This window comes from Rhineura floridana, chromosome 1 (genome assembly GCF_030035675.1).
Source record: "Rhineura floridana isolate rRhiFlo1 chromosome 1, rRhiFlo1.hap2, whole genome shotgun sequence".
Classification (NCBI taxonomy): Eukaryota; Metazoa; Chordata; class Lepidosauria; order Squamata; family Rhineuridae; genus Rhineura; species Rhineura floridana.
The window spans coordinates 136,646,639-136,673,495 of record NC_084480.1 but is presented as its reverse complement, the minus strand read 5'-3'; the positions used below and the strand labels follow the sequence as shown (position 1 = coordinate 136,673,495).

At 40.4% G+C, this 26,857-nt stretch overlaps 1 protein-coding gene across 3 annotated transcripts in view; it reads left to right on the top strand.

Moving 5' to 3' along the window:
• Positions 1–26,857, top strand: part of SLC44A1 (solute carrier family 44 member 1) — a 130,181-nt gene that overhangs the window by 59,718 nt on the left and 43,606 nt on the right. For all 3 annotated transcript variants that reach the window (XM_061633159.1, XM_061633143.1, XM_061633151.1), the window contains 2 exons: positions 5,547–5,683; positions 22,364–22,457. In XM_061633159.1, the coding sequence (XP_061489143.1) occupies positions 5,547–5,683; positions 22,364–22,457 (231 nt within the window). The remainder of the gene's footprint in view (positions 1–5,546; positions 5,684–22,363; positions 22,458–26,857) is intronic.

The following is a 26,857-nucleotide window of genomic DNA, read 5'->3' as shown; positions in this document are numbered from 1 at the left end:
TATCTGTCTCTGGTTCAGCTTTCTGGCTGTTTGGAGGCTTTCAAGATTCTTGTGGTTGGAGCGCACTTCAATTCGATGAGAGGCCCCCTCTAGGTATTGTCTCCAGTTTTCAAAAGAGTCCTTGATGGCCAGCAGCTCCTTCTCCCAAACTGTGTAGTTCTTCTCTGCAGGCTTTAACTTCCGAGAGAAGTACGCACAGGGGTGCAGCTCCTTCCCTTCTTGGTCTAATTGTAGCAGGACCCCCCCGATGGCAAAATCTGAAGCATCTGCTTCCACTACGAAAGGGCGGTTCGGATCAGCAAAGCGCAGAATGGGCTCAGTAGCAAACCTTCTCTTCAGCTCCTCAAAGGCCTCGGTGGCGTTCTCTGTCCATTGAAACTTCTTCTTCCCCCTTAAACAGTCAGTCAGAGGAGCTGTTAATTTGGAAAACCCTGGAATGAACTTTCTGTAATAATTGGCAAACCCCAAAAACCGTTGTACATCCTTTTTGGTGACAGGTTGGCCCCAGTCCAATATGCAGCTTACTTTCCCTGGGTCCATCTCCACGCCTTCCGCTGAGATTCGATATCCAAGGAAGTCTAGAGACTTGAGGTCAAATCCACATTTCTCTAATTTAGTATACAGGTGATTTTCTCTCAGTCTCTTCAACACCGTCTTCACATGCTGGTCATGGTCTTCCTGGTTCTTTGAGAACACCAGGATATCATCTAAGTAACAGATTACATACGTGTCCAACAAGTCTCTAAACACGTCGTTCATGAATTTTTGAAAAATTCCTGGACTTCCACAAAGCCCGAACGGCATGACCAGGTATTCATACTGTCCGTAAGCGGTCAAGAATCCTGTTTTCCATTCATCTCCCTCCTTCATTCTGATCAGATTGTACGCTCCTCTCAAATCCAACTTCGTGAAGATTTTTGCAGAGCGCAGTCGGTCCAGCAACTCTGAGATCAGGGGCAGCGGGTAGCTGTTGGGGATGGTGATCTGGTTCAATGCGCGATAGTTGTTACAGGGTCTGAGTTCCCCCCCTTCTTTTTCACAAACAATAGTGGCGCTCCAGCAGGGGATTGTGAGGGGCGTATGAATCCTCGCCTCAGGTTTTTATCCAGGAATTCCTTCAGGGCCTCCCTCTCATTCTCTGTGAGAGAGTAGATTCTCCCTGATGGGATGCTGGCTCCTGGCACTACATCAATCGCACAGTCGTAAGGGCGGTGGGGGGGGTAAAGTCTCTGCCTCTTTTTCATCAAATACATCTTTGAATTCTTCATACTTTGGCGGCAGGGTCACTTGCTCGATCTCTTGCACTGCCCCCGCTAAGGTGTTCTTGATTCCTTCAGGTTGACAGTTCTCCTGGCAATACTGTGAGGTGAACCACACCACCGCCTCCTTCCAACTTATTTTGGGTTCATGCTTTGCTAGCCAGGGCATTCCCAGAATCACCTCAAAGTTCGAGAGATCTGACACGTATAGCGAAATGAACTCTTCGTGCCCAGGGATTTGAAGTTTCACTTCCTCCGTGGCTTGTGTCACCCCTCCTGACTTCAGGGGTCTCCCATCGATAGTCTCCACAGCTAGGGGAGCGTCCAGTTTCCACCAGGAAATTCCATGACGCTTGACTAACTTTGCATCAATAAAATTTGTGGAGGCTCCACTGTCAATTAAGGCAGTGGAATTAAACACCACTCCTCTGGAAGTTGTAATCCAAATAGGCAAGACCAACACCCCTTTGAGGGAGGTTGGATCGTTGGGGGGCCTTTATACAACGCTGCCCCCAGTCCACCGGCCTGCACGTGGACTGGGTGTTCTAGTTTCCCGACGGCTCAGCTTTCCCCCCTTTCAGTCCACAGTCTCTGGCCACGTGGCCCGGCTTTGAACAATAAAAGCATAAACGTTCCCGACGGCGTCTTTCCTTTTCTTCTTCCGACAGTCTTGGCCTAGCCTCTCCCTGTCCCTCAGTTGCATTACCTGCCATCCCTGCAGAGGGAAGGGTCTTGCTGCGGGATGCCGAGGCTGAGTATCTCGGGACCTCCTGCTTCCTTTCCAGGCACCTTCCTTCCATCCGGTGATCTATCTGTAGGCATAGCTGGATGAGCCCTGGTAGGTCAGCGGGGGGGGGAGGTCCTGGCCAACTCATCCAGGATTTCAGCATTTAATCCACTCTGGTACATAAACATCAGGGTGGCGTCATTGTAACCAGTTTCCTGGGACAGAATTTTAAAAGCGTTAGTGTACTCGGAAACAGTCCCTTTAGCTTGCTTCAGAGCGCCTAGTTGCCGCGCTACTGTTTCAGCTCTTTGCGGGTCTTGGAACATCTTGGTCATCTCCTGTATAAATCCTCTGTACCTTCTTAAGACAGTATCCTTTCTCACGAGATACGGAGTCACCCATTTTGCAGTTTCTCCCTCCAGGAGGCTAATCACGAAGGCCACTTTAGCCCCATCGTCTGGAAATTCCGTGTGCCTGACATCCAGATATAACTCACATTGAGCCACGAAAGTTGCCAACTGATCACTTTGTCCCGCGTATTTTGGGGGCAATCCAATGGGAACCTTTACTACGGCAGCTGGGCTGTTCGCATCTGGTCTATCGTGGCCTTCAAGGTTTGATTATCCGTCTTCAGCGCCTTGACTGCTGCTAGCAGGGCTTGAACATCCGTCTGCAAATCAGCTACCTTAGTCCTCAAGAGTTTCACTTCTTCCGTCTCAGAAGTGGGGTTTGTCCCCCCCGCTGCTCCCTTTGACATCTTGTCCCAGTCAAGTGAAGAGAGCGTTGAGGGTGATTTAGGTGGCTCTGTCAAGCTGTCAGGCCCAGGATGTGACTCGGGAACCAGACCAGCGGTTGTAGTTAATTCGTGTTTTATTAGGGTAATGTCCAAATAAAGACTGCGTTTTCTCATGAAGCAATACAGGGATACAGGTCCTGCGGCATTGGGAGAAAGTTGACAGAGCAAGGGACTTCTTCCCGCCTGTTCTTTAAGAAGGGGCCAAACGGGCGCGCAATCTTTCGCTCCTCCTTAACTGCCCCTCAGGTACTGCCCGCCTTCCCCCCTTCTCTCCTGTCTTTTCAGCTGTCTGCGTGTGCGCGGTGAGGGGGGAAGCATCACCCCCTCCTCTTCTGAAGTTTCCGATTCCAGGATGGGGGATAGGGGAGGGGCTGATGGTAAACTGCCTCCCCGCTTTTCGGCTGTGAGCAGCCCTCCCTCTTCCCCCTCTTGCTCTGAGCCTGAAAGAGGGGGAGGCGTGAGAATGTCCAGGGAGGGCTCAGGCTCCCCGTTGCTAAGCGACCTTATCACTGGCAGTTCCTCTGTTTCGTCTTCGCTCCAAAGGGGGGAAGTTCCTCCCCCTTCCCTCTGCCATCCATCCGAATACTCTTCTCCCAACTCTCCGGGATCCAGCTCCCCGGGATTGGGACCCCAGCTCTGCCTTCTGACAGTGTGGTACTATTGACCCCTGATATCGTTCGTGGTGATATTAAGGAGGTGGTATATTATGAAAATAGACAAAATATTGTTTTTTATCCTCTACCCTCCTTTCTCATACAAAATGGCCAGAACAGATTCTAGGCTAAGCATCCATAAAAAGGTAAAGGTGTCCCCGCACTTGTAGTGTGAGTCGTTTCCAACTCTTAGGGTGATGTCTTGCGATGTTTACTAGGCAGACCGTATATATGGGGTGGGATTGCCAGTTCCTTCCCCGGCCTTTCTTTATCTCCAGCATATGCCGGGTACTCATTTTACCAACCACGGATGGATGGAAGACTGAGTGGACCTCAACCCCTTTTTCCGGAGATTCGACTTCCTCCTTTCGTTGGAATCGAACTCCGGCCGTGAGCAGAGCTTCGGCTGCATTACCGCCGCTTACCACTCTGTGCCATGGAGGATCCATAGGCATAACTAATTACACTAAGCAGGATTTTGTGTAGTTGCTTTAATCCCCTAGCACCTTAATGTGCATGGATGGGTCCCCCCCCCGTGCTCCCCCTGTCATTCCAACAGCGATGAAATTCACACCTCATCATGGTTGAGGATCTATGTAGAGCAGCCTTTCCCAACCAGTATGCCTCCAGATGTTGTTGGACCACAACTCCCATCAGCCTCAGCCAGCATTGCCAATGACTGTGGCTGATGGGAGTTGTGGTCCAACAACATCTGGAGGCACACCAGTTGGGAAAGGCTGATGTAGAGTATGGAGCTGTAAAAGATTGACAACCTCACCTTCCACCTTATGCTTTCTGGGTTCTTTGACCTTTTGAGAGAGTGTTAATCTGCATCATCTTTGCTGAGGTGACACAATTTGCTGCCTTTGGGTGCGAGCTCATATCTATGCACATTTATTTTGTAGCAGAAATTACATGTAACATTTTATAGATCCAATGCATTCCATTTGAAATTAGATGTTGGGACATACTGCTGGTTTCCCAAAAGTTGTTAAACAAGGGAAATCACAACATTGGATAATATATTTTAAGTTATTGTGAACAAAATCTGATAACCTGAATTTATCTTTCTAAAAAACGTGCTGAAGCTGTCCACTGAATTACAGAGCAGTCATGTGGAAAATCTAGTTAAAATAAGCTATTTTCAGTAATGTTTATCCTTCAAACACACTGAGATCTCTGTTTTGCTTTCAAGCTACCAATATAATTTTACTAAGCTACTTTTCCTTGGTATCTTAATATGTGGGTGAGGTGGGATGATAGTGATCATCCTGCAGATGTCATTGTGGAGTAAAAACTCAGCATATAAGTTGTGACTGTAATGCACATATTACAATGGAAATCCTGAAGTTATATAGAACGATACCACTTTAGTGTGCTAGAGAGCAATCTGTAACTGTGAGCAATTGTTGAAATAAGTTGCTTCTTTTCTGTATCAGATATATCACATTACAAGCCTTGCTTCTATGAGTCTACAGTATTAGGGAACCATTCCCTAAACTCAGCACTTGCTGAATCCATTCTCAGTAAAATGAAAGGTATTTAGGAAATACTGTGATCAGATTTAGGTATGTATGGATACCAAGCTTTGTTGCTGAAGCCTGATGGTATACCCTAAAATACACTTTTTAGTTATGATGTTCCTAGCCAAATGTAACCAGGAAAAAAACCTGAGAGCTCAAGGAGAAATTAAGAAAGAGGGATAATGGTGTACTTGAGCAGATGTGATGTAAGTTGCTGGCTGTGCCTTATTGTAGGCAGTCCTTTTTTGTTTTTATATTTTATCTCTTTGGTTTCTGGTATTAGTTTAGGGCTAAATGTTGATTGTCGAGAACTTGTGTGATAGTCGAGCATGCATCCATCATTGTAGAGGGGCTCTACTTAATCCTACTAAAATATTAGTTCAGTTTTAAAAAACACTGCTAATAAATTATGTGTTAAGCGAAAGAGTGTTTTTTTAAAGGAAAAGGTCACAAGTTTTAAAAGAAACAAAATCATGACATTTGTTCAGATTTGGGAGTTTCTTTACCAGTAGAATATTTCTTAACAGAAATCCTATTTTCATTTCTCTTTTATCTATTCTGAATTTTGGGGTGTGTGTTTTCTTAAAGGTATGTGTTCTTTTTGGAGCCATGCAATGTAGATCTGGTACAACGGAAGATCAAGTCCATTGCTCTCTGCGTATCAGCATGCCCACAGAATGAGCTGAAAACGCTGGCTGATGTTCAGAAATTTGCAGATATTAATGGTAAGGCAAAGAGCAACTCTGTTTCTATTTCTGCTCAGTATTGTATAGGGCTGTGATGTTTAGTTCATCAACCAGAGAACAGATTTTTTTTAAAAAAAAATATTAATAATACAAATTGTGATGTGTACTGTCTTAGAAGTTTTCTAATTTCTAAGATGGCTCCTCCTAATTTTTTTTGTTTTTCTTTTGTACACTGCTTGGTTTTATTTGTGATATACAGTTGTGTGTTTTTTATCTCATTTTCAGGAACCTTTATTTAAAATTACTGTATTTTTATTGTGTTTATGTACTGCTTGTAGTTCCCCCCCTATATTTAGCAGTATAATTGTTTTATAAATCTTTTTCAAAAGATATTTTTCTTCAGAACTATTTTTATTCATATGCAAATATATATGGATTTCATTAAAATACACAAGATTAATTGAGCAAAATATCCTTAATGGGGTGTCAGTCCCTTTATTGCATTAACAATAGATGTGCAAAGGACAGAGGTGTCTTAGAATGATTGGTTGGAATCAGTCGACAGAAGAAAATGTTAATTCAGTTGTATCTGCTATTTAAAGGTGCACAATTTTTTCACAATTTGTGCAGTAAATATTGTTTCTTATGTCGGTTCTGTGGGATTTTTTTTCCAAACGGGATCATTAACTTTATTTTCATTCTGTGCCCCTTTGTCTGACTATTGTAGGAACACTTTGAAATTGATGCTGTCCATAATTTTCCTATTCTTGTGAGGGCAGAATTACATAATATGGGTCAAACATGATGTTTCTAATTTCTAGTTGGTCGCCCTAAGAACGCTTTGCAAATCTATCACTCCAGGCTACTGAGTGGTTAGCTATTCCTATGCCCAAGATAGCCTTCATTAGCTCACTACTTGAGAAAGCTCTGCTGGGTGGCTTACTGAGGACACAATGGTAGTGGAAAAGCAAGCCTTCTTTGCAGCCTCCACCACACTGTAGATGCAGTTATGCTGCCTTACCTATGTTTGGTCATATTCACTGTAAGATTTGCACCACACGTACGTCAACCGTCCACTAGCCCGCTTCATTGCCTGCAGTTCCCCAGAAAATCAAGGAGCTAGGTGGGCTGTGTTTGACCAGAGAAGGTACTCAGGAGTGATTAATTCAGTGACCCTACTCATCTCACAATTCCACAGGAAGACCAGGGCCTTGACATGAATACCAGCTATGCCATCTGGAAAATTCCCCCAGAGTATTCAGGAATCCCTCGTATTCCATAAGTCTCCAGGGGCAGACTATCTTAATAGGTCCTGCGCCCTTCCAGGGAGGGTTAGCCATAATCAATTCAAATCTCACAAATTCAAACCTCATCATGATGGGTGACACTAACCTCTCTAATTGTCTGTTTGCTTACATTACATTCTGTAGCAAAAAAAAAAAAATCAAGAGTGCGACCTACACCATGTGTTGGGTCCATAATCTGTTGTGATAGCCCCATAGATGTAATGGAAGCCATGACAACTGGGCCCAGACACCTATGCTCCCTTTGCCTGGAGACATTCTTGAGCTAGACCTGACAAGACAGAGCCAGCATGATTGCTGGCCTGGGCTGCACCAAAACTATACCAAAAGCTGTCTCTGCCAGGTCAGTCAGGGAGATTGTTGGGCAGCAGGATGGGCAGTATACTTATGAGATTCCTGTTCTGTCTCTCCATCCCAGTCCCATGTACAAACTTGTCTCATCCGTCTCCCAGACTGATTGGTTTCCTAGTGAGCCAAATGGAATGATGGATCATTGCAATTTCCTGCCCCCCCCCCTGGAATGAGAGCTTTGGGTCATAGTGGATAGCTTGATGAAGATGTTGACCCAGTGTGCAGCAGCAGTGAAAAAAGGCAGATTCCATGCTAGGGGTAATTAGGAAAGGTATTGAAAATAAATCTGCCAATATCACAGTGCTATTATACAAATCTATGGTGAGGCTGCATTTGGAATATTGTGTTCAGTTCTGGCCGTCTCATCTCAAAAAGGATATTGTAGAGCTGGAAAAGGTTCAGAAAACCAAAATTATCAGGGGGATGGAGCGACACCCTGTGAGGAAAGGTTGAAGCATTTGGAGCTTTTGAGCCTAAAGAAAAGGAGAATAAGAAGTGACATGACGATAGAATTGTATAAAATTATGGTGTGGTGAAAGTGGGTAGAGAAAAGTTTTTCTCCCTCTCTCGTAACACTGGAACTCATAGACATCCAGTGAAGCTGAATGTTGGAAGATTCAGGACAGACAAAAGAAAGTACTACTTCACACAGCAGCATACAGTTAAACTCTGGGATTTGCTCCCACAAGAGGAAGTGATGGCCACCAGCTCCAATGGCTTTAAAGAGGGTTAAACAAATCTGTGAAGGATAAGGCTATCAGTGGCTATTGACTCTGATGGTTATGTTCCGCCTGTTGGAAGTAGTATGCCTTTACCAGTTGCTGGAAACCACAGGAGGGGAGAGTGCTAATACTCTCAGGTCTGATTGTGGCTTCGCATGGGCATCTGGTTGGCCGCTGTGAGAACAGGATGCTGCAGTAGATAAGCTACTGGCCTGATCCAGCAGGCTCTTCTGCTTATTCTAGTGTTCTTATTGTTCTTAAATGGTAGCTACGTGTAAAATTGACTGTTAATAATGGAGGCTGTTCAGCTTCTTCATGTAATTATGAAAGATGTATGCAATTTCTTTAATTTAGCATGCTAAATCCAGTGATATCCAGTGATAGCTTTACACTACCAGAAAGCACTTGCATTTGTACAAGGCAGGATGTCCAGTTTTCTCCAACCCCAAACTTTTTACAGACTCTGTGCCATATCCTATATAGTAGGGCCCCACTCATATGGCAGGTTTTGTTCCAGACCCCCGCCTAAAAGCAAAACCTGCTGAAAAACGAAAGTCCATCAATAAAATGGTGCCCGACGCCCAAAAAACTCCATAAAAGCTGAACAAGTGCCATATGATTGGGGCCATACTCTAATTTTAGCGCCCGTATTAGTGGAACGCCGAAAAGCAGAACGCCGAAAAGTGGGGCTTTACTATACTGTTCCAGAGGGTTCCCCAATTGTGAGGAACAGCTTTTCTGAGTGTGGGGGGAGTGAAATGGATGAAAATTGAGTGTCCTGATTTCTGTAAGCATGTTCTTCCAGTGCAAAACCACTGCTGGATACAACCATATATTCTTTACAGTAAGAATATTTGGTAAAATGTGTGATAGTATAAATCTTCCTTTTTCTCTTCCTATTTTTAAAGCTTCCCCCCTCTGAAGTTTTATTGTCAATACAATATGTTTATTGCTTAGTCCAAAGACCATTGCAGAACAATACAAAACGTGTAAATACAAAACATTAAGACATTAAATGACTTTCATACAATGTCAATAATCACAATTAAAATTAATAAAATTGTTAAGTAAAATATATAACTAGTCTTAAAATAAATAGAGCTTTACTTGTAAAACAGTTAAACATTGCTATAACAGCGTATGAAATGATACTTAACATTTAATATGTCAGGGGGCATCTTATGCACTCATATCTCCAAATCTCTGTGACACCTTACAGAGATGAAATCCAGGAACTTTTCTCTGCATCTAGCTGCCTTCACCGCAAATGCAGCAACCCTTCTGATTACATACTGATTTGTTGTCTGTAACAAAAAGGCGAGTTTTTCTTTCACACCACAATATTTCATTTTCTTTAGGAATGGCTCTAAGTAACTTTCTCTTGTGTCAGTACATAACCGACATTTGAGTATGTAACGAGCCAAGTCCTCCAGAACTGGGTCTCCACACACACAACCTATCTTGTGCTGGTATACCATAAAATCTCCCCCATTTCATCATTGTATCCATTTGTTCAAAATGTAGACCTGTAAAAGCTTTATGAAATCCCATTGTGATGGGGAATGACAGGAATGTTTCATATTGGTGCTCATGTTTTACACTGGCCAGCCATTTTGCTGTTTCTGAGGATGTGAGGGCAGTTTGTGCTCCTACATCAGACACTCTTTGTTTAAAGATATTACTGGTAACGTTCATCCGTGGATTCAGTATCTGAATGGAGAATCAAAAATGTGGAAATAGTTTAAAAAGTTTCTGCAACCAAAAGTTTCCTTGAGTGAGTGCCCTCTGTTCCTCCAGGCAGATCTTAGGGAGCCTTTCTTCCATCAGGTTACTTATTCTCAGAGAGGGCATTCTCAGAGAGGGCATTTTCAGTGGTGGCCCCCACCTTTTGGAACTCCCTCCCACAAGATCTACGGCACGCCTCTTCCCTAAATGTCTTCCGTAAAGCCTTAAAGACCTGGCTCTTTCAACAGGCCTTCGGGATCTCCGGGGAGGGTTAATCACTATGATTGGAATGCCTCGTACCCTGTATTAGTATTGTTTTTGCTGCTGCATTGTTTATATTGTATTATTGTATTTTTGTATTGTATTTTAATTGCCTACTTGTACGTCGCCTAGAGTGGCCATCGGCCAGATAGGCGACACATAAATTAAATTTATTATTTATTATTTATTATTATTATTATTATTCTGCACCAGTAATTTACCATCCTGGCATATACTCACCCGGAGATCTTTTCCATGCCCAATTCAGTTCTAGTTAAGCAAGCTGGGGTGGATTTTGAAACCCCTAAGATTGTACACAGAAAGCGGCTTTGAATTTTTCAATTTTAGAAAGATTTGCAAGGCCCCAGATTTCAGTGCCAAAACAAGCATTGTTACCATCTTTGCTTTAAAGATGTTTGAAACTGGGCGTAGTGAGCCTGGATATCTGTAATTTAGCAGTCTGCTTAAAGATTGTGAAAAGGCAGCTGGTTTCATTTCTTTTTCTTTTTTGTAAAGCCCAAGATCCTGAGGCTAAGAAGATAATGCCAAGATAACAATACGATTTTATTTGCGCTATGTCTTTGGAGTTAATAAACCATCTGTGCGATTTTGTCTTTCTACCCAAAACTACTACTTTAGATTTATTGTTATTAATAACTAAGTCGTTTTCTGCACAGTAAGAGCTAAACTGTCTTAGAAGTCTTCTCAAGCCCACTTGGGATGTTTAGAATAGGACCGTATCACTTGCATACAGCAGTATATTTACTGCTCTAAGATTTTAGGCATATGATATTTCTGATTATGAAGAAAAGCAACTATATCGTTAATATAAAAATTAAAAAGAAATGGTGCTGAAATGCAGCCTTGGCATACATCTTTATAGGGATTATGTCTGTGAGGGCAAAACTTGAACCTGTTCTAACTTTCAGATAGGTTTCTGAGTAAAGTACTTTCATTAGAAATAAGAGTCTCAGGTCTTTATCTGTGTTTGACAGCTTTTCCCAAAGACGCCGTCTATTTATAGAATCAAAAGGTGCACTTAAGTCAATGAAAGCTGCAAAAAGCTGTCCACCCTTTGTGGAATACTCAGTTATCAGATGAAGTAATGTGTAGCAGTTATTATCAATGGTAGATCGTCCTTTGTTAAAACTAGCCTGTTCTTCAGCTAGAGTAGAATTTTCATCTACCCAGTCCTCTAGCTTTTGCAAGAGGTATTTTGCATACATTTTGGCTGGGATATTAATCAGACTAATTGGTCTGTGATTTCTAGGTTCCTGCCGATTACCTTTCTTAAATATTGGAACTACTATACTAAGATTCCAGCCTTTGGGGATGCAACCTGTAATATTTATATGGGTAAATGAAAGGAAATGGACTGCCTTCAAGTCAATTCTGACTTATGGCAACCCTATGAATAAGATTTTCATGGTAAGTGGTATTCAGAGGGGGTTTACCATTACCTCCCTCTGAGGCAGAGAGGCAGTGACTGGCCCAAGGTCACCCAGTGAGCTTCATGGCTATGTGGGGTTTCGAACCCTGGTCTCCCAGGACGTAGTCCAGCACCTTAACCACTGCACCACACTGGCTATCATATGGGTAAATAGATTGTCCAATAGTGAGGCCCACCAGTCAGCATCACTCTTAAACAATTCAAGAGGCAGGAAATGAATTTAGTATGGTATAGGAATAGCAAATGTAAATTTTACTTCTCTGAGTCTGCCAGAAACTAAATGCCAAAAATAGGCAGAATTTCAACCTGTTGCTGCCAGTTACAGATCAGCCCAGAAAAATTTCCGAAACTGTGATTTGTTGACTGAGATTAATGTTTTATAATCACTTTTAAGTTGCAGATAATATTCTGTGCCTCAAGATCAGATGAGGCGTGCACTCTTTGTGTCTGTCTTCTTAGTTTTCTTCTCAGTACTCTGCAGTCTTTATCAAACCAAAGGGGCTTCACTGGCTTTAATTCATTTAAACTTGTGTTAGTTTTGAAAAAGGGTCTCAAGGTATTACATATGTCTTGGTATGCTTCCAGTACCAAATTAATACTGGAATCGGGGGTTAAAATTATGTTGCCTAGTGATCTGCCCATAATTGAGTTCTAGAAGTCTTTAAGTTTGATCACATCTACCTTTTGCCATTTTAATCTCCTTTCCCCCTGGACTCCCAGTTTCTGTGATGACCATTGATCTGAATAGGTCACTGTCCTAATACCAGATTCCACAGCTATCTTCACTATTATGGGTTGATGATCACTGTCTTCCCTGGAATTAACTGTTACACCAGAGAATAAATGAACTTTTCCTCTGGAGATGCAGATATAATCAAGCACACTTCCTGCAAGTGCAGAGAAATAAGTAAAAGTATATGGAGTGTTGGGATAATTACTACCTACTGTCTGGAATCCAAACATATTTATTAACCAAAATAGATTGGCACTAGCCTTATCCCTGGATTTCCAGTAACTCAAATCTAATCATCTTCCAAAATTCCACACTACTCAGCGGCCTTTATCAAAGATGGTCCTATTCTGGCATTAAAATCACCCAGTAATATAAGCAGGGCATTTGGAAATCTTGTGCCTAGCTCCTCCAATAGTTGTTCTAAGTGCAGCCATACATCAGGCAAGTAATACTGAGAGGAAGTTGAGTGTATATACAGGGCTGTGGAGTCGGTACATCAAACCTTCAACTCTGACTCCGACTCCTCTATTTTTCTACTGTCCAACTCCGACTCCACCCAAAATTGCTTCTTGTCAATCAAAATTTATTTGGAAGTCGGAGTCGGTACATTTCTACCGACTCCGACTCCACCCAAAATTGCTCCTGACTCCACGACTCCGACTCCACAGCCCTGGGTATATAAACACTTACCAGGATTAGCATCATACCCTGAACCATAAACTTTACCACCAATGAATTACTAGTCAAGGCTCCTGTGTCAGCAAATTCTCCTCCCCATCCCAGCTCTTCCTTCACCAAAATGGCTAATCCACCTGTAGCTTTACCCCTATCATTTATTCTCTGTGCTGAGTTGACCCATGTTGTGAATTCTGGTAACACTAACTCGTCCTTTGCCATGAGCCATGTTTCTTGCAGCGCTATCACTGGATATTTAGATAAGTATTTAATAACATCTTTGTCGTAAGCACTAGCTTTCCACCCAGCTATATTCCAGAATATAATGCCTACAGACCTATCAGCATGGTTGTAGATTGCAGTATTTTACTTTAAAAATCCTACTGCTGATACAGCTTTTAGTGCGTCTGGCAAACACAAGGCCTGCTGTTTATGGTGTCAATTTATGTAATCCAAGATTTTGTTCTGCTTCCCACCTTTTTCTAATTCCTCCTCCAGATATTCAGTTTCATCAGTTTGTGGGCTCATCCTGCTAAAGTTTGAGATCACAGGGTACATAGGATTAACTAAGCAGAGGTCATTGTCAGCTGGCTTCTCTGGGGATCCCAGTTCCATGTCTTCCAGATATCTCATACCAAGCCATGTAGAAGGCTTTGGAGTCACAGAGTTTGCATTTAATACTGTAGGGACTATGTCATTCCCAGTGCATCTTGGCTCAATTTTGTTTGCTAAAGGGTTTACCTCGTGCTGTAACCACACAGTTCCTAGTACCCCTTTCCACACCAGGGAACTCCTGTGCATCTCCCACCCCTCCCTTCAGCCTGTTTTCCTCTTGAGCTAGGCCACAATCTGCCACGGCCTGTTGTGTACCCACTTTATAAGTCCACCTCACTCTGCCTGCCTGTTTGTCAGGTGATCTTTTAAGGAGTCAAGTCTCCTCACTATTTCATTTTGTACTTCTGGGGACAGAGCACAAAAGGAGTCTAAGAGCACTATCTCCTCATTATCATAAAAGTCCTTTCCCTTAGAAGATATTTGCCATTTTTGAGCTTGAGCAGGTAGAGAGCCAGTTGTATTTGTAAAGCTCTTCTTCGAGAAAATATCTTTTTCAGAACACTCCATCTCTAACTGCTCCTCTTGCAGTACTTTATATTTTCTGTCCTCTGATTTCTCTAAATCCTTTTTATCTTGGCAGTCATGGGAAATATAGATAACTTCCAGATCATTCAGATCTATTAGAGCTTCCCCACCTCTAATCTCTTTATGCGTGCATAGCTTTTCATATTGGTCAACTCTTACTTTCTCCTTTGCTAATGGCATGAAAGAGGCTGTATTCTCATATATTCTGGAAACGTATAGTCCTATTTCTGGAACCTCGATCTTTCAGCAGTATATCTTCCTGGCCATTTGCCATTTCTGAGAAGAGACCACAGCATGGGCATTTTTGTAATTGAAGAATAAATATTCAATATGGATAATATCTAGAGCAGAATTTTTTCCAGGGGCTGTTAGTTCTAGAGTTTGTATTAGATGGAGTTTGCCCTGTAACTGGGTTAGCAACACCCTTTGGCTTAGGATAATTTGAAAAGACAAGTTTGTGGCATACAAGCCTCACCTTCCAGTTTTGTTCATCTTTTGGAACTATCCAGTTAGATGCCTCCTCTGGACATGACTCTGGTCATTTCCCCCCATTACAGAGTTTACTCCCTGGTTATTAAGCACATGTTGCCATCGATCATGCATTTCCATCAGCCTGCAATTCCTATCAATAGAGAGAGGGAGTCCATCTGATGTATTAGTTGGCTGATCAAATAATAATTTGTTTTCAACCTTCTGTATTCTGTTCTTTTTCCCTTTAGACAACTTTCCCCCCTTAGATGATGTTTTAACCTTTACTTTCTTAGGTTTCTTATCTACCAATTTGAATAATTTCAATTCATTTTCCTGTCCAAATGTATCACCTTTGGAACTGCCTTTCTATTTTTATTTTTTGTATACTTTATATTTTTACTCTTTTCCCCCGTTGTTGTTTCCTTTTTTAATTTTCTTCAAACTGGGGTTAGGGCATACTTCAGTCTCTTTTATACTCGACCTATTGACATTTTAGGCATTCTGTATCAATCCAGACATATTTTTCTGTTTGTATAGAGCCAATATTCCCCCTTCTACAAAGCTCCACCATTGTAATTAGCAACCCGTTACACTCAGCAAGAAATGATTTAATTAAGCCTAAGTCCTTGAGCATATCATTTGTCTGTTTCTCAATTTTAAATATCTATTCAGTTGTCAATTGTTCAACCTCATTTCTTGGGTGAATCACTTCTTGAATGGTAGAGTTCCCATTTTGGACTAGTTGGGGAGGACACATTGCTAATTCATTTACCTGTTTAACCAGTAGCTCATCTAGAGAGGTTGAAGGCTCTTGTTCTCCTAACCATGAGATGCTCTCAGCAAGAGCCAACTCAGATGCTAATCCCTAGCCCCATCCAGTACTACATCTCCATACATGGCACATCTAGGGTCAATAGCCAAGTCTAATACATAATTTTACAGAGATTTGTTCACTACTTCATCCTCTCTTTTAGGAGAGAAGAATTGCAGAATTATGGCCTGGCGTTTCTGTTTCTGCTTCTGTCTCTCAAAATGTGCCTCCTCTGCAAGTGCCAGATTTTTATAATCTTGTTTAGTAAGAACCATTTTCTTAATTTGAATTAAAAATCTGATGAATTCCACTTACAATTAGCAATTTTAACCTATGTACCTAATTGTATAGATGAAAATTATGGGCTTAGCATTTTCCCTAACCTCTTTACATTAGCTAAATAAGTCAAAATCAAGATGGAGAACAATCTATTTAAAATTTGCCAAACTAAAATCTAAGTACCTTCTTCTTACAAAACAGAACCCTAAGTGACAGGCTCATTTGGCTCATTTAGGAGTCAAAGGGTTGCCAGTTCCCGTGGTCAAATGGGCAGAGCGACCGGCTTTAGCAGGTCCTCCTGGCGCTTTCTCCCTCCATGGCACTTTTTCTCGCCTCCCCTCCAGCTATAATTGCTGTCACTCTTTCTCTCACTTTCAGAGGAAATTGGGAGGTGCCAGTTCCCACAGATATGGTGGAGAAAGTGGTCAGGGTTGGAAAATCCTCCCAGTGTGTTCTCCCTCCTCAGCGTTTGTGTCAGCTGCTGTTAACAGTTGGGGGGGCAATCCAAAGGTCCGCTTCCCCACCTTCTGTATCTGCTGCCACTCTCTCTCCCTTTGCCCAGAGACCACTGTCAAGAGAGTCAGGGGTCTGCCAGTTCCTGTAGGCGGGCTGGACAAGGCAGCGTTAATGGATCCTCCCAGCACTTTCTCCTTCAGCCAGCACGTTCTCCCTCTTCTGCCTTAAGGTGGTATTAACACTGTGACATCAACCACTCCAAATCACACATCAGAGTGCCAGCCAGTGCCTATGGATATCAGCACAAAGGCTGGGATAACCAGAAAAGGAAGCCTGCTCTCAGTGCTGCACAGAATCTAGCTGTCCCTGCAACTAAAGCCAAATATCTCTTCCACCTAAGCAACTTGATATCAGTGGACTTCTTCCCACTCAAAAAAACAAACCAAAAAAAAAAAACTGGCAATGATTAGCAAAAGGCTGTGATGGAAAAGTTCATATGAAATCTGCAACTTGTGTGCAGAAAGCCCATCAGAAACGGTCAAAACACATTTTAAATGCTGAATGTAGCAGACAGTAGCAGTATCTCCCATGCAGCTGATATCAGCTTGGGTAGATTAAGCCTTAAAACGCTTTGAAATCACAAATGGAAGAAACAAAAAACACATCACTCATCTGACTTTCACTTACTGTACACATGATAAGAAAAAGAGTTAAGAAGTTAAAACAATTTAAAAACAATTAAAAGGTTAAACTTGCAACAAACTTAAAACAAATTGCGTAGCCTGAACACGCTGCTACTGCTTAGGTCGCCATCTTTCTCTCTCTCGCTAAAGTAAAAGTTTTATTGTACTGTGCCAACCCTCTCAGGTTTTTAAATTAGCATTAGTGCATTAATCCTAAACCAAGGCATTGAATTTTATCAGAAAATACACTCTAATCTCTCTTCATTTTGTGTGACCTTGTGGGGGTGAGTGCTTGTGTTTGAAGTAAGCATATTACAAAATAGATGCAAATGCTGACCATTGGGACAAACTAGTGGTTGTAGATAAAGTAATAAGAAAAAGTAACTTCACTGAAAGATTGCTGACGGACATTATTGATAGGGGAGACTTAGTTAAATTTTCATAATTAAAATACGTTGTCATCTGATTCATTTAACTGGAAACATTTTGTCAGTCTAGAAATTAGCAAATTTCTAGTTTGGGTTCTGTAATTGAACATTTAGTGGCTTTCTGATTAATATACATGGGTACAATAAATAGTAGGTCAGTTCAGACATTATGCTTTGGTGCAATGTGAAGGGTCCTTGCTTGAGTATTCTCTTCCTCCTCCCATTCTTCTTTCCCCCCCCCTTGCACAGCCTGTATTACATCTGAACTGATTAAACATGCCAAAGGACTCCTGCACTTTCCTATTCTTCCTGCTTATGCATCATGCAGTCTGCACTTTCTGGTTCTCAGAAAAGCATAGTTTGCCCACAAACCAGGATTTGAACAAACTTTTTTCCACTTCAGAGAAAACAACAAACCATGGTTTTCAGAGAACCACAAACTGTGTGCACAAATCACATCCCATGAGGGAAGGAGGCAGCAGTTGAACCCAAGGCTTCAGCCTGTCTTTTCATATAACACCAGAACATGGTTTGGCATTATTTTTGGACCAATTCAGTGTCTCCTATTCCAAAATGGGGGGGGGGACTATTTGAACATCATTTTTTTTAGTTTCAGTTAATTGTTTAACAGCATTTGATGAAATTTGGTTGCAGATTTTTTAAAATGTGGTATTATATTTATTTCCTTGTGCGCTTATTTTATTTAGGATATTTTAAAGTATTTTAAAATTTTACTTTTCACTTACTTTGAAGTATTTTGTACAGGGCTCACAGCAAAAATAAAAAGGAGTGAAATGTAATTAAACATTTAAATAATGTGTTGTAAGTGTGGCAGTGACTGCACAAGTGTATGTGCATATGTATAATTACCAATTGCAAACTTTTAAAATGTGCACATTACCTGCCACCACCCACTTATCATATGGAGAAAGTAATTAGTAAATTGGATTGTACCATCTTTATCTGACGAGGACTTCACTCCTGCCTTTCAATCCAAGTGAGGGAGATCCCACATTTATTTCAGACCTACAGCCCATATTACTTGCTCTCTGTGATAAGAGGAAGGACAGAATTTTTGGATACTCTTCTACTGTGTGGAAAAAGTAATGAGTGAAAAGGGCCTAGATAAACTTTGTTAGAATCATTCTTTAGGTATCCATTTACTCAGTGTCCTCTCTAGTGATCTATAACTGTGTTTCATGATCAGATGAAAGTTGCTGAAATGCCCTTGTGCTGCCTATCAGTGTCCCAAAGAGTGATGCTGCTCGTTAACCACTACTTTCTAAAAGTATCAGTCTATGTTTGTATAATGAAAGTTCTCCCAAGTTATTAAGAAAATGGGAATCCAAAATTAGACTACTAAATAAGTTTGGAACCAAATAAAAGACTTCATCCTAGTAATTGCTGAGTCTGCATTTGCTTCCGTTGGTGTTAGTAGAACTGCTATGCTGCAAGTGCCTTGGAAAAATGAGGCCTGTATACATGACTCAAGAAATAAAAGACGAATTCTAGGAGTATTTGTCCACATGATGCTCATGACCTCTTTGTATAGAGTTCTGAATGCATTGAAATGGCAACATGTGTGACACACAGCTGAACTGAGAATAGGGATGGATGAATCTGTCAGTTTTGGTTTCCCCCAGTTTCTCCTTTTTCCAGTCGTCAGTTCACACAGTTTCCATATCAGTTTGTGATTTTTTTTAACGTCCTCATGAAAGTTCATCAGCATTTTGGTGTGTATTTCTCCTAATACATTTTTGCAATTTTTCCTGATGTAATATTTTATGTTATTTTCACAAATATGCTTATGCACCCTTTCCCCTAGTTTTGGTTGGAGAACTGCATTGCAAAATTCAGAGTTCTCATATTGTTTTGGGAAGTGTGGATTAGGTAAGTTTCCTTCTTGCTGGCATTTGATAACAAATGTGTGAAACAAGCTGTAATTTGACTTTTGTAGGGTAGTGGTTTGAGTGTTGGACTACGACCTGGGAGACCAGGGTTTGAATCCCCACACAGCCATGAAGCTCACTGGGTGACCTTGGGCCAGTCACTGTCTCTCAGCCTCAGAGGAAGGCAATGGTAAACCCCCCTCTGAATACCGCTTACCATGAAAACCCTATTCATAGGGTCGCCATAAGTTGGGATCGACTTGAAGGCAGTCCATTTCCATTTTCAATTACGAAGTGACAGTTGTGACAACTCTGGCTAGGGCATCTGCGTGTATGGGTGAGAAATCAGCTGAGCATCTTGAAATTCAAAAGGAATAGAGTAGCATAAAGCATTATGAATAAATACACTTACAGATTGGAAAATATGTCTTTTGATTCTGCGGCCAACCTCATGTGTTTTGACATAGGAATAAATTAAACTATGGTCTGCACAAAACATTTGCCTGCAAACCAGGAGGAAACCCTAACAGTTGTGGAGAGGGATTCTGTCCATCCTTTGCTATTGTAATGCAAACATCCCTGATTATCTTGACTCATAAAAAAATGATTTTGCTTCTTAATAATTTTAAATATTTTCCATGCCGTGATCCAAATCATTGCCATGTTAAATTGAGCTGTGGTTGATACTCTAAAAAATATCCAATTTAAACTTGGTGCCTTTAGCAGTTTGTCTACCAACTGAGATTTGAAACTGAAGAAGTTGGATCTTTGCCTCCTGCATTTGGCTGCAGAAACACCATTAAGGTTTCTTTGTGAACCAAAAGAGTTGGAAACTTTCAGTGAGAGTTGTATTGGTCTTAAGTGGGATGCCCGAATATCCCATACTTCTGGTTTACTCTGTTAAATTAACTGAAAATCCTTTAGATGTAACATACTAATGCCTAAAGAAGTGTTAGTGCTTCTATATAGAAAAAAAATTACTGTGGCTTCTGGTTTAAGAAGAGAGAGACTGAAATGTGTGGTAGATTTAGTATGACATCATCTAGACCTGAGTATCCAAAGCAGAACAGCAACTGCATGTTAATCAAATTTAACATCATAGCCAAGAAATTGTCATTGGAGGCAATTCTTATCAGTCCAATGCTATCCACATTTGTTTTGAAGTAGACCCCACTAATTTCAGCAGTATTTATTCATAAGCAAGTGTGAATGAGATGGCTGCCTAGGACAAGTAGTCAAAGGTGCTATGGAAAATGGCTTCTTGTAACCCTTGCGTTTCTTCCAGATGACTTGTAGCCCAAAGCTGTTATTTCAATAGAAATTCAATTTTTAAAAGCCATAATGGATACATAAGATGTTTTGGTTTGATATTTCACAGTTCAGCAGTGTTGTGGGGGGATCTTTGGCAGTGTCCTTTGTAAGAGCCTAGAACTGTCTGTATCTGTCAGTGTTGTCATGTACATTTATAGAGATAATATAAAAAGACTTCGGGGAAAAAAGAAATATGAAACAATGTGCTTGGCTGCTGGGAGCTCAAGGACCTTTCTTCATGAATCACGTTTACATCAGTGACTGTCTTATCACAAAAAAGCCACTTTTGGGCACTGCTGAGACCTATAAGAAATATACAGAGGGATTTGCCGAGGAGAGAAAGAAATGGAACTACTTTATACTGAGAAGCTCAGACTACAAATGCGTTTTGATAGCTTAAATGACCATAAGCCTTGCAAAGATGATTTTCCATCATCTTTCCAGTTGATATTCTCCTATTTTTTTCTGATTCTCTGTTTATTGGTAGCTAGGATTTAGGTTCTTTGGCTAATCAAAAAAGGATTACTTTTTAGTATTCTGGGTATAACTTTTGGCTGTTCTTAATTTTTCTCTTTGTATCTACCTCTATTGTGAAGATAGTTTTTGAGTCAGAAGTTAACTAGCAAGTTTAAGTTGACAACTGTGACAGTAATTTCTTTTGCTAAAGTCAAAGGAATCAAGGACTGTGTAAAAAGAGAGAAATGTTGCCCTGTGGTAAAGCTTTCTCCTTGGTAAAGCTATGTTGTGAATACACACTAGCAGAATTGGGCTTATATTTGGTCACTATCTGAACAGAAATTTAAATAAGTAAATATTTTCAGATGACTCTTAAATACAAATATGACCATGCCATTCATTTCAACAAAGCTTCACCATGGAAGAATGATAAAGAAGAGCTGTCATTTGGTTAAGTGTCCTATGTCGTATGTAAACTCATTCTAGGTCAGTGGCTAGGATCATATTTCTGGGAACAAGGGAGCTCCTTGGGAATTTGTCAAGATTCTTCCAGGAGAAGATTGGTAATGGCAAAAATTAACTTGTCCACCATAACCAATCTTCTACCAAAATGCACAGTTCCTTGAAGAATGGTGAGTTTTCTTAGGTTGTGCTCTTTGTTAATGATGTCCCAGCAAGTCTGAGAGCACCCCCCCAAAAAAAATTCTGAATACACCCTAGTATACATGTCAGAATCACTTGTTATGTGCAGGGTTTCAGGGTCAGGCATGTAGTGGTTCCTGCATAAATAAATAGATATAGAACATGTTCCCAAAGGGTAGGAAGTTTAAAATCCACTTCTAAGTGGTTGGAGAGTTCAAAGTGTTTGTAGTAGCCATTGAAAGTTTTCAGTTGAAATATGGAAGTTGGAGAGCTGGCAGGACAATACACTCTAAATATTCAAAAAGAGCATACCATACAATTTTTTCCCCCACAGAGGACTTGTTGCTCAGGGAAGCCTTTCCAGCAGCTTTCTTACAACCCAGAAACAACTGCCTCCAGATACGCATAGTAGGCCTTGGGGCTCTAAAAGTGATAAAATGAAATGCACTTAAGATGTACAGTGCCAATAAAATATCTGATGTACTGTGATCTCTTCAGCATGAATCTTTAATGTACTGATGTCACTCTTAGTTATAACCTGTCACCCACTGATATAAGTTTAACGCTATAGGATTAAATGACTTGTTCTAATTCACAGTGGGTGATATTATATAGGAGAGCCATTCTGGTTTATTTCCACTAGCTATGGGGCGTTAAGCACAGCTTGCAGAATTGAAAGTTCCATAATCTTTTGATCTGTTATGTTAGATCCTCATTCTGTTCTTCACAGAGGTGGATGGGCAGCTATGGCAGGAGTAAGCAAGTACACCAGTTCCTTCTTTAGGAGAACTAGGCTTTATCTCTGAGAAATTGGTATTTTACAGATCCAGCTTTTCTGTCAAAAAGCTGTTCATGCTTATAATGCCAATGGATATAATGGATCATTCCTCCCCAGGTCATGTTTTCCATTTTGTTTTTTTTTCTTTAAACAGGTTCTACTTTATGTAGTTATGAACTAAAGCCATCTGAATACACTACAGATTCAAGAGCTGCCAAGCTTTGCCCCAAGCTCCCAGTTCCAGACAGGTAAAGAAATCACTGCTTTATGTCTTATTCTTGTGTCAAAACATTTTGTTTTTGCTAATATGAGATAAAATGACTCTGTGACCATATTGATGGTTCAGCATGAAGTGATAGGGTATCTTAAGTCCCCTTTAATATGCTTGTTTAGTCAAAGAACCTATTCCTCATTTCATACACTTTATAAGTTAACGTAGCACCTAAAAATACACTGCCAATTGTGCTCTATTGATTTTGCCGCTGCCACTCAGCCTGCAACTCAAAGGAGTTTGTAGCTTTTAGGGTGTTCTGCTATAAAGCAGCTTGTGATTGTGTTTGGTGCACATGCGTGAGGTTTTTTTTGTCAGTTGATACAAAACTGTGTTTTCTCTTGTATTTCACTGAATGACACTTGTTTTGTTGGTTAGTGCTTGTTTGAGTCCTAACTTCTTCTTTCTGAGTTTCCCAATCTAGGATATAAAAAAAACTAGAGTTACAACTATGCAGGGATTCCTTTATGCCATTGCTTAGCACAGTGGTTCTCAAACTTTTTTGGTTCGTGGCGCACTGTAAAATATATTTTAAAATTTCTGGTGCACTTCTTGTACAAAATTAAAAATATATTAATATATTTTAAACTATGAATAAAAATAACTTAATAATAACGTACTTTCATAATATTCACGGCACACCTAGCCACCTCTTGCGGCGCACCAGTGTGCCCCGGCGCACCGTTTGAGAATCACTGGCTTAGCATCTAATCTAGAAGCAACCTTTTAAACTGCTCATAATTTATTGAGCTTTTCTGATCATCATATAGCTTCATAACTGAAGGAAACTGCAGCCACTTAATGAAAATTTATGTGGTTGTTCAGTCCAAACATTCAAACAGTTAATTTCTGACTGTATCTGTGCTTCTTATCCAAAAATCTTAAAAAATTGGGAGTACTTGAATTTCATTTGCATTCAAGGCTGTCCTTCGTCGGTATAGAAACATTCCACAAGTCAAGTAAACAAAGCTTTTATATATTGTGAGACCTGCAAAACTCAATTTTAATTGGGAAACTTTTATTCCATTTTGCCTTCCTGTATACATAATTGTAAAGATGGACTCAGAACTGAAGAACCATCCATCATGAATACTTGTCAATACGCATAGCATTTATCCAATTATATATTCCCCCTATGATCAGGCCTATTGTCCTATGTTTGGATTAAATTCACAAATCAATGGGAGGGGAAGTAATTAGTACCTCACGTTACTCTTTAAAATCACCTCTTTGGGGATAGATTTGTACAGGGATTTTAGCTTACATACTGTTAAATTTGGAAAATTCACTGTGAACTGGAAGTTAAGCCAGTTATTCATTTTGGGTTTTACAGTTTATTTAAACCAATAATTTTGATTAAACAAAACCTGTTAGTAAAAGTGACAACAGGTTGCATTAGATTTTTCCTGCAACAACTGCAAAATAGTATGATAAAGGGTCAGCTGTGTGGTGTGTGTGTATTAAAGTAGAATCACTCAGGGCCCTATTGAGTTCAGAATGTTATTAAATGAAGGATTATACTTGATAGAAGTTGCAGTTCTATTAAGACATATGATGTCCCTGGATATAATCAACAGCAATTAATAAAAGAACAGAGGGTCACTTTGAATAAATTTATTATTCTGCTCCTTGTTACAAAAGGGGCAGTACATCTCACACCTACTTAGGTCAGAACTACTGAAATAGAAATTGGTCTCATATGCTGGATTCTCAAGAGTCCCTTTTATTCTAACACATGTAGTAACGACTGACCTCATTTTTTATTCATTATAACAAAGTTAGATTCTGTCTTCTACCCTTAAAACCAGGTAATTTCAAATGTACTAGATAATCACTCTCTTCAGAGAAAGGGAGTTCAGTGCAAAAATGATTAACTGTGCTAAACATGGGATTGTGAGGTAGAGAGAACAAGGCAAACTCTTTTCCAGGCAATGCATTCTATCTTTAAGAAAAGGTTGTCCAGGGCTGGACCAAGATTTTGTTGCCTCAAGCAAAAGAACTAGATGGTGCCTCCCCCTATTCCATGTACAGGAGCTGGCCAGACTCGCAGTTGAATCTTATTTCAACGCTAGTGACAAAATAGTGTCCTCCACTGCACCTGAGGAAAGCAGGCACACTGCTTTTGAAATGGAGGGAAGTTTCAAAAGAGTTTGTGATTTGGCATGAAGCAGCAGTCAACCATTTTCTTTGAAAACAAGCCCAAAATTCCAGTGTGCTGGCACAAGCTGCTTGCATAAACTGGAACAGCTCCCTAGCTGCTGATTTTGATTTTTTTATCGATAGAGATAAACTTTAAGTAATATTCTGATTCAGACCCGTGCTGGTTTGAAAATGTTTGTGTTCACGTAAAATTGTACCAACATACAAATAGTGTAAAAAAAAATTCACCGGATGGGCCTTGGCCAGTGGCAAATCTTTGATATCTTTAGAACAGAAGTTGCTATTCCTGTATCTGCTGTTCACTTAGTTAACACAGAAAAACAAAACCATGTTTGTGAGCCTTTGTTCCCACTCCCCACTCTATAAGTGTTGTATCATAAGTTTTATCTTGTATGGTATAATTTTGCTTTCTCCAAAAAATCCATTGTAGAGGAAGGAAATTGTGACTACTTTGCTCTCAGCAGTGAGCATTTCCATTTAGATTGGGTGGAGAAGAATCCTAAGTTTTGGTGCCCAGTGTTTCAACTCATGTGCCATTCTTTCAGTCAAGCACCACACACTGAATTCATAAATAAAACATTTTGTTGTTGTTGTTATCCTAGATGCTGCAGAAAGATTAGGAAACAAGACAGTTGCCTTCCCATAACCTTACTATATAATGGACATGACACATTTCATTTTATTGATTTTGATTTTTAACTCATTCATTTTTATGTTGTTAGTTGCCTTGAACTTTTTGTTGTGGAGTGTCTTATAAATATTGTAAATAAAACAAATATATTTTAATAAAGAAAAAGGGAATGGAGAGAGAAACCTAGGCACCAAATTTTAAGGTTCCAAAATCCTTATTATGATGACCAGCTCAAACAGAGACAGTTTTCCTCTCTCCCTCAAGTGTAGCGAGGTGGAATGCAGAAAAAAAGATGACAGTTGAGTGAGGAGAGAAGAGTGAAATACAGCTAGTTTCTTAGCCAAGACAGTGGAATGACACCCACTGGCCCATCCTTTCCTTGGCTGTTTCCAGGTGGAACGATTGCTGATAGGTAAGACCTAATGCTACCATATTTTGAGGTATTTTTCTTGAATGTTATACAAATGTTTGAGATTTCTTCTACAAAAACTAGGATAGAATATCTCCCAAAGTCCCCCCAAAGTATATGTTTCCTATATATATCAATTGTTAAAAACTGTAAGGTGTCGCAGAAGGAAGTGGTAGAAATGTACCCATTTTACTTGAATTCAGTATTAACTGAAAGGTTTGGAATAATACTTATGGTTAAAATCTGAACACCAACACCACCTTCATACACAGAAGAACATTGGAAATACTACATATGCTGGACAGGCTCCATTTAGACTGAGATGATCGTGTGTTGGCTGGGGGATGATATTGGTGCATGGAGCAGGGATAACCCCATATGTTCCCATTGGCCCCTTCAGATATTTGGGAATTAATGCCTGAATAGGGCTTAAATAGAGGGTCATTCAGGTACAATTTACTGTGTGGCCTCATTTGCAATCTGAAGTTGTACAAGCTAGAGAAGTTTTACCACATCATTTGCTATTTACATGAACTATGTTCAGCTCACTTGAGAGCTTGTAGTTTAGAACTGCTTGTCAGTCATATAGAAATGTAAGCTCTAAAAATTCTCCAGATATAACAGGTTGTTATTTCCCTTCAATTTGGGTCTAGTAATTAGACAATGAGTGTTTTATTTATTATTATTTATTTATTATTTCAATTTATATACCGCCCTTAGCAAAATAGCTCTCAGGGTGGTGAACAAACAAGATAAAATACAATATATCATAATAAAAATACAAAAACATATACAAACAAACAACAAAAAGCACAGCAAAAACAAAATAAATACTACAAAAATTAAAAATACAGATTAAAAGATTAAAAAGATTAAGAAGATTAAAATGCCTGGGAGCATAAAAAGGTCTTTACCTGGCGCCGAAAAGATGGAAGTGTAGGCGCCAGGCGTACCTCTTCGGGGAGGCTATTCCACAACTCAGGGGCCACCACAGAAAAGGCCCTAGATCTCGTAACCACCCTCCGGGCTTCCCGATGGGTTGGTACCCGGAGGAGGGCCTTAGATTCTGAACGAAGTGAGCGGGTAGGTTCATAGCGAGAGAGGCGTTCCACAAGGTATTGAGGTCCCACGCCGTGTAAGGCTTTATAGGTCAAAACCAGCACCTTGAATCTCGCCC